Genomic DNA, 7,809 nt, shown 5'->3' with positions numbered 1-7,809 from the left:
GACTTAGGCCTTCACCCTAACCTCATGGTTTTCACAGGTTCTTCCCATCCTATAGTTTGATTTGGTTTGCAGACTATCCTATCCAATTAGTGGAGCAGAAAAAACTGAGGGCCAGAGAGGTTCTGTGACCTGCCCCAGGTCACACAGCCAGAGAATGGAATTGGGAGGGGCAGTTCTGAGAAGGGCTGGAGCAGCAAGCACTCTACCTCCCAGTCCCCACTCAGTATCTGAGGACAGCCCCTGCCATCTCAGGTGGGAGGGAGGCGGGAGAGAGGTTACCCTGCAGGGCCCCCAGACCGGGGGTATTGTCTCTCCCCTTAGTCCAGGCCTCACTGATTCGCTGGGTTCACACTCACCGGCCCTGGGGGATTTCTCTCCCTCTGCAAAATGGGCAGATGCCAGGGCTGCATGGGCACATGGCAGGCTGGGAGCCCTGTGGTAGCAAGGCCTGGCCATCAGGAAACCCCACCCTCTCGGGGCTAGCCTCTAGCTTTACTTAGTTACTGCTTAACCCTTGGGTCGTGCCTCCCTTCTCCCAGTACTATCTCCTTAGCCACTCAGAGGCCAGTGTGGGTGCTGGGAACTGACCTGGCATCGTAGAAATCACCACTTAGCAATCACTTCCCTAGCACCTTACCTATACTGAGAGGAAATAACAGGCTGATTTACAGATGACACCTCCAAAGACCAGAGGGCAGGCCTTGGAGAGACAGCTATAGGGGACAGCCATGTCTGCTGGGCCAGGGCCGAAGTCTCAGACCCCCACTCTTGGGGCTTAGGAGGGGTGCAAATGGGGACTTCTCTCCATGGGTGGGCCCCTCAAGGTCCTGGTTACACAGCTCTCTGGGGCTCCCTCTCCAGCCCCAGCCCTTGGGCCCCAACTTCATTATGGAGTTGGGAGGTGGCTGTTTCGACTCTCGGCTGAGCCCTGGAGTCTGGGACATTTCAGTCACCCCTCTCTCGCTCCCCAGAAATGAAAAGCCCTGGGGACAGTTGCTCCTTTGCTCAGTGACCTAGTGGAGTCAGGAGAGATGACAGGTCCAGAACCCCCTAAGCCTGGCCAGCTCCCACGGGATTAACAGGAGGCCCCATTCCAACCCGTCCAACTTCAAGGCTACCCCAGAGGCTTAATAATCCAGCCTGAGGAGTTAGGTGTTGAGGGCAAAATATACCCCTCCCTGACTGTGATGACCAAGACAAGGGCAATATTTAGCTCATTGGCATGGCCCTCAAATGATGAACATTCTGGCACCATGTGGGTTATGGCGGAAAGACCTATGGGTGGGTGGAGGATTAAAAAGAAGTTGGTTTTTAGCCGGTCCTAGACAATTCCTAAAATAAATTCTTTTTAAAAAATCACATGGTGTAGGCGGGTGTCTACTTTGTCCGCAAGCAGGCCTGACCGGGTGGGGGAGCGGGCAGAGCAGAGAATAACAATTGTCTTAAGGGAGGCTGCAGAGGGAGAAAAACCTCTGAGGGTATCAGCTGGAAAAGAATACGCGGCTCAGTGTGGCCCTCTCCCCCCTCTCGGCCCAGCCCTGTGGGGGGGGGCGCTGGTCAGCGCACACAGCTGGGGCCTCCGGCAGAATCCCACTCTATCTAAGAGCAACAGCTCCGAGAGCGGCCCCCAGAGGGACAAAACCTCCCTGTGAGGCGCCCGCTGGCCTGGGCACCCCTCCCCCAGCCCAGAACTGTCGTGGCATTGACCCTCGTCAGTGGGCCACCACGGGCCTCCTGACTGGGCCACATCTGGGGTTCCAGCACCAGCTGCCCCTCCCTCATGGCTGGCCACTGAGAAAGGGAGGGTGGCCCGGGTGGGAACAGCTTCCCAGTCTCTCACCCCATCCCCACTGGGCAGCCCAGTTCACCCCCAACTCTCCACTGGGGGGCCAGTGGCATTCCGAGTTGAGAGATGCAGGCTGGCTAGGCTAGCATATTGATCTACCAGCAAGTCCCCCGTTGCTCTGGGCCTTTGTTTCAGTTTCATATCTGTTAAACGGTAGGGTGGGACAGGTTTTCCTAGCTCAGACTTAACTGCATCTGAGGATCCTGAGAAGCTGTGAGTTGAGCCACTCCCTAATGAGATGATTCACTGGGTCCAGGCTTCCAGAGTTCTTTGCATCCAAGGTTTCAGAGGTCTAAGATTTGATGATGCCAACCTTCATTCATTCAACACATAGTTATTGAGCCAGCAATGACCAAGCCAGAAAAATATCTTACCCTCCTCGGGCCTCTATTCCAGAGTAAAGAGAATGATGGTAACAAAAACTAACAAAAATCTTCTACATGGTAAGAAAGAAAGGCCTCAGAAGGGGGGATTGCTTTAGGTAGGCTGGTCAGAGATGTGATGAGTGAGCTGACACCTGACTACAGAGAAAGAACCAGCCATGTGGGGACAAGCATTATAAACAGATGGAACAGCATGCGCAGCAGCTGTGTGCCTGGCATGTTTGATGACAAGGAGGCCTTGGTGGTTGTGACTTGGTGAGCAAAGGAGAGATAAGTAGGAAGTGAGGTCAGCTGTACAGGTGGGAGCAAATCATACAAGACCCCAGAAACCAGAGCAAGAAGTTTATATGTTCCGAGTTGAGAGATGCAGGCTGGCTAGGCTAGCATATTGATCTACTAGCAAGTCCCCCGTTGCTCTGGGCCTTTGTTTCAGTTTCATATCTGTTAAACGGTAGGGTGGGACAGGTTTTCCTAGCTCAGACTTAACTGCATCTGAGGATCCTGAGAAGCTGTGAGTTGAGCCACTCCCTCAGTGGCAAAGGGAAGCCACTGGTTTTATCAAAGGAAGGACATGGTCTAATTTGTGTTTTAAAAAGAGTGATTTGGAAGGATTGAAGAGGACATCAGTGAGAAGAGAGGCAGTGCAGCTGGGAAGAACGGAGATGAGGAGCGGCTCGCAAGGGTGGAGACAAAGGAACGCGAGTGGTGGGTTTATCCGGGACACAGCTGGGGATGGAACCATTAGGTCTTGCTCCACCACACAGCGACTGAGAGGCAAGTTTCCCAGGTCAGCCAGGACCTGGCTCTGAATGCTGACTTTGACTCCCACTGCCTTGACATCCACACACTTGTGCTGTCCAAACTGGAGCCACACGTGGCTACTTAAATTTGAGCTACTTAAATACAATTGAAAAGTCAGTTTCTCAGTCTCCAGAGCCACGTGTCAAGTGCTCGATAGTCGCACGTGGCTAGTCGCCGCCATACTGGACAGCGCACAGAGCATCACCAACACCTCAGGACAGCGCTTCCTCAGACAGTACCACTTGAGCCTGGTTTGCTCATCTGTAAACTGCACATAATAATAGCATCTCCTTGGGAGCACACCTCGGAGGACTAAATGAGGTAACGCCTGCTGGTGTGGCACAAAACAGATGTTCATTAAATGCCGGTTATTATTGCTGAGACGAGGGGTGGGTAAAGTGAGGAAATGAGGGATGTCTCTGAGGTTTGTTTCTGAAAAATCTAAGATTCCGAATCCTGCCATCTTCCCCTGCCCGAGGGGACGGGACTGGCTGCTGCGCCCAGGCCCAGACCGCACGCCCTTCCCTCCGCGCACAGAGAGCAGACCACACGGCGACCCCCCCAGCCCGGGAAGGGCCCCCTAGCCGAGCGCCGCCTGGAGGAGCGGCGCGCAGCCTGCCCGAAGCGGGGCTGCTGCGCTGCGAAGGCCGGTAGGGGGCGCTGGGCGCGGCGGGCGGGGCGCGGAGGGCGGGCAGGGGCCGGGCCAGGCCGCGCTGGGGGCGAACGCGGCGGCGGGCTGGACGGGACCGCAGCCGGAGCCGAGCCGGGACTGTCGCGCGGGCCGCGCCGGCAATGCCGCGCCCCCGGGCCGGGCTGTAGAGGGGCCGGGGCGTGGAGCGCGCCGGGCAGGCCGGACATGGAGGTGGTGGACGAGACGGAGGCGCTGCAGCGCTTCTTCGAAGGTGAGGGACCGCGGGGCGGCGACCCCCTGTAGCGCTGGGAATCCCAGCGGATCTTCCCGGGGACTGGGACCCCGACTGAGCTTCCATCACGCTGGGACCCCCCAGAACGCTTCCTGTGGGCCGGGGCTCTCCTTCAGCTGACACCAGCCTGCCGTGTGGCTGACTCTGGGTCTCCTGGAAGTTACTACCCACCTCCACTCAAGTTGGGCTGCCCCCTCCCAGCCCCCCCCCATACACACCTTCCTTGGAGCTGTGTCCCCTTCCATGCCCGTCTTCCTTCGTGCCTCCAGGACATGTAGTCCCCGCTAACTTCTGACACCTCCCAACCTCAGCACATTTCCTGAGTCTGGCGACCCTCTGCTGGGCTTCCCTGGAGCCCCCTCCAGGCCTGGACCCCCTGGAGCTCAGACCCCCAGCATGCCTTCTAGGATTTTCCATGCCTCTTAGGCTGGTACCTCAGCCCCCAGAGTGCCTCCTAGAGGCTGGGACCCCTGCCTAGAGACCCAGGTCCCCTGTGTGCCTTTCAGGTTGGCACCCTCTGCCTAGCCAGACTTCTAGGAGCTGGGACCTCCCCACTGTGCTTTCCTGAGACTAGGACCCTTTGAGACTAGGACCCCCTTCAAGATTTCACCCACCTTCTGCAAGGCACCTCCCTCCCCCAAGGCTGAAATTGCCCTTGAAGCAGCTACCCCTCCCCATTCCTCTGTGGGCTGGATTCCCCCACCCCAAATCCTCTCCTTGGGCTAGAACTTTCTTTAAGTCCCCATCCCTGCTGCCAGCTACCCCCTCACTCCAAGACCCTCCCAGAGCTGTGACCTGCATCCTACCAGCCATCTGAGGTTCCTCAGGGCTGTGTCACCCATACCTGTCACTGGGGCTGTGGCTCCTTGGCTGTGCCCCTACCCCAGGAGTGACCTCACCCCCATCACCTTGACCCTAACAAGTTCCTCCCCAGTCACACACACCCTATAATATTTTTTTCAACCCCCACCCCAGAATGGTTTTGGAGGTCTGCTCCTACACCTACCCAACTCCCCTCCCCTTCTCCTGAGTAGCCTCTGCCCCTCCTCCAGGCTGTCCCCCTTCTCCTGGGTGCTGGATTCAGGAGGGATGGGATGAGTGTGGGAGGGGCAGGCAGAGGTGCGGGTTGAGATCTCCCAGCCCCCTCGCTTCTCTCAGACCCTCCCTGGAACACCTAAGTAGACCCTCTGGCCCTGTTTGTGCCCCTCCCTGCCAACTTAGGTAGCCCACCTCTGCCTCCCCAGCTCCCCAGTCCCCAAGCCCGCATCCTGCTCCTCTGTGCATTCAGAACCCAGAACCCAGTGATTCAAACCCCTCCATTAATGTGAAGCTGCCTCTGGGGGTGGGGGTGGCCCACGGGCACCCTGTTCTGGGGTGGTTGGGCCGCACGCAGGGCAGGGAAGCAGCTTGCATTTCAAGCCCAGTGGCCAGATCCCTTTGGAGTCCCATGAGAGAGAAAGGAAGGCCTTTCTTTGCCTCAGTTTCTCCCTCTCCGTGACTTGGGGGTGGGAGCCTTTGTCCACTCCTGCCTACTAAGCAGTCCAGGTAAGAGTGTCCCAAGGCCTCAGGCCTCCCCACTCCAGGATTCTGGATACCCCAGTAGACCCAGATCCCACGAAATCAGGTTTGGACTAGATTAAATGGTTGATCCTGAGGTAGCTGGGCCATTGAAGGTTCTAGTGACCTCCCCATCAGTCCCAGGGACTGTCGTTTTACTCAGGCACTGTGCATCCTTTAGGGGCCCTCCAGAGGCCTTATGGGGGCTGCAGGCCCCTGGGCAGGTGGGAAGGGATCACTAGTACTTGCTTGGGGAGTGTCGTTTTGGAGGTGCCCTGAGCTAGATACCCCCAGATGACCCATGGGCCAGGCCCCCTGGCTTCCTGCAGATATTGCTGGGCCCTGGGCAGAGTGGGGGTTGGGGGGTTGCAGGCCAGCCCAGGCTCCCTGTGTCCTGAGCCAAACTTTCCCTCCTGGCCAAGGGTGGGGGGGTGGGGGCTGACGCCACAGCTCAGCCATGCGGCAGGCCTGGCCAGGAGGCTGTACTGCTCCCTCCAGAGAGATAAGAGGAGACTCAAGAATGTCTGTGGGGAGCAGGGGGTGGGGTGTGGGGCTGCCCGCGGAGCCAGGGGCTAGAGAAGTATTCCCAGAGCCAGAGCGGGGGGGACGGTGGGTGGGTGCTGAGAGCTGGGATCTCAGGGGCCACTTGGGAGGGGAAGTCCTGGCAGTCAGCTGGGCAGTGGTGTGGGGGGCACCCAGAGTGCGTCAGGGAGTGCCTGAGTGTGCTCATGAGCATAAATGTGAAAGTGCGCTGGGTCGGGAGCTGTCCTTTCATGCTTGTGGATGTGTGGTTCCTGAGCGTGTGGGAGCAGCGTGTGCTCTTGCACTCAGGACTGGGGACACCTGAGTTCTCGTCCTGGCCCCTACTTGGCTTTGGCCACTCCCTGTGGACAGTGGGCACAGGGGCTCTGGGCTTGGAGAAGGGGAAGGGCTTTGCCAAAGGTCAGGGCATACTGAGGCCCCTCATCTGATGTTACCCACTGTCTAGGCACACCAGGCGTATGTGCTGGGTGCTGCCCTGTGCAGGTGGGCCAGGCCAGCGGTGCAGGACTAAGGTGCTTTGGGCCTCAGGTGGGAGGCTGGTACAGCCGGGCCCCCGTGACCGCTCTGCTAATCCCCTAGAGGGAGACTACAGCCGCCTGGATCTGCGGGCACAGGGCCTGCAGGGGAGCGTTCAGGCAGGCTGCACTGGCTCTCAGCAGGTAACGACCAAGGTAGCAAGTATACCTCTCATCACCTTGACTGGCGGGGGCCTCTGACTCCTGGAACCTGGTCAGTGACAGGGGCAAGACAGCAGCAGAGGATCCTGATAGGACCCTAGAGGTCCCAGTGCAGTCTTGGCCAATGAGAGCTATGTGACCCTGTGCAGAGCTCTTGCCCTCTCTGGGCCCCTTTTCCTCATCTGTAAGACAGGACAGGGAGGCAGAGGTCATGGTGGTGCCTGCAGCTCTAATGAGCCTCTTCTCCCAGCCCTGGGAAGGAAGGACATTTTAGAGCATGGAAGGGAGTGGGAGTTGGCTTCTGACTCCAGGGGCACATGGGGCTTGACGGAGCAGCCAGCACCCTCCAATGCCAGCTCCGGGGTGGGGGAGGAGAGGGAGTGGCACTGGCCCCCTTTCTCAGTGGCCAAGGCTATGTCTCCCAGATAAAGGAGTTAGCCAAAGCTAGCCAGGCTGACGCACAGCCCCCAGCTCATTTCTCAGCCACCACGGGCTTGGGAGAGGGAGGGTGGCCTTCCTATGGGGACCAGCATCTCTGCCTCAACAGGGTAGGAGGAGACCCCAGGGGGGACCACCTGGGACTACGGGAGAGGATATGTCTGGAGTCTGAGGCTGAGCTGGGGCGCGTGACGGGATGGTGCCGTGCTTGTGTCAGCCTGTACGTCTGTCTGTCTGTGGTGCACCGTGGGAGCAGGTAGATGGGGGAGGCAGCCAGACCCCTGACTCTCAGGAAGATGAGATGGGGTGCCTTCTGAGCCCCTGGAGGACCACCATCCCAATGCCACCTCCCCAGGTCCTGAGTCCAGCTGGGTGGGGCAATCGGACTGGGGTCTCTGACTCATCCCAGTGTCCCTAACACCCAGTGCAGGGCCATACAGGACTGGGAAATGTGATCAGGGTCAGTGGAGGCAACAATAGGCATGTGAACAAAAGCATGGAGGCGATGCAGCCCAGGAGGCTGGTTCTCTCGGAGGGCCTGGGGTCAGTGCAGGGAAGAAGAGTGGGCTGTTTCCATCCTGCTGAATCTGGGGTCCTGGGCAGAGTGTCCTCGGAGTCTTAGGCAGGACCAAGCAGGGTGT

General features: G+C 58.5%; 1 protein-coding gene across 5 annotated transcripts in view; it reads left to right on the top strand.

The window, feature by feature from the left end:
• Positions 1 to 3,743: 3,743 nt before the first annotated feature.
• The window catches only part of MYRF (myelin regulatory factor), a 35,598-nt gene continuing 31,532 nt past the window's right edge, over positions 3,744 to 7,809 (top strand). For all 5 annotated transcript variants that reach the window (XM_017652590.3, XM_017652586.3, XM_017652584.3 and 2 more), the window contains exon 1: positions 3,744 to 3,932. In XM_017652590.3, the coding sequence (XP_017508079.3) occupies positions 3,887 to 3,932 (46 nt within the window). In that variant the 5' untranslated portion in view covers positions 3,744 to 3,886. The remainder of the gene's footprint in view (positions 3,933 to 7,809) is intronic.

This window comes from Manis javanica, chromosome 11 (assembly GCF_040802235.1).
Source record: "Manis javanica isolate MJ-LG chromosome 11, MJ_LKY, whole genome shotgun sequence".
Lineage (NCBI taxonomy): Eukaryota > Metazoa > Chordata > Mammalia > Pholidota > Manidae > Manis > Manis javanica.
The sequence above is the reverse complement of the archived record's forward strand: the minus strand, read 5'-3'. Positions and strand labels throughout refer to the sequence as shown.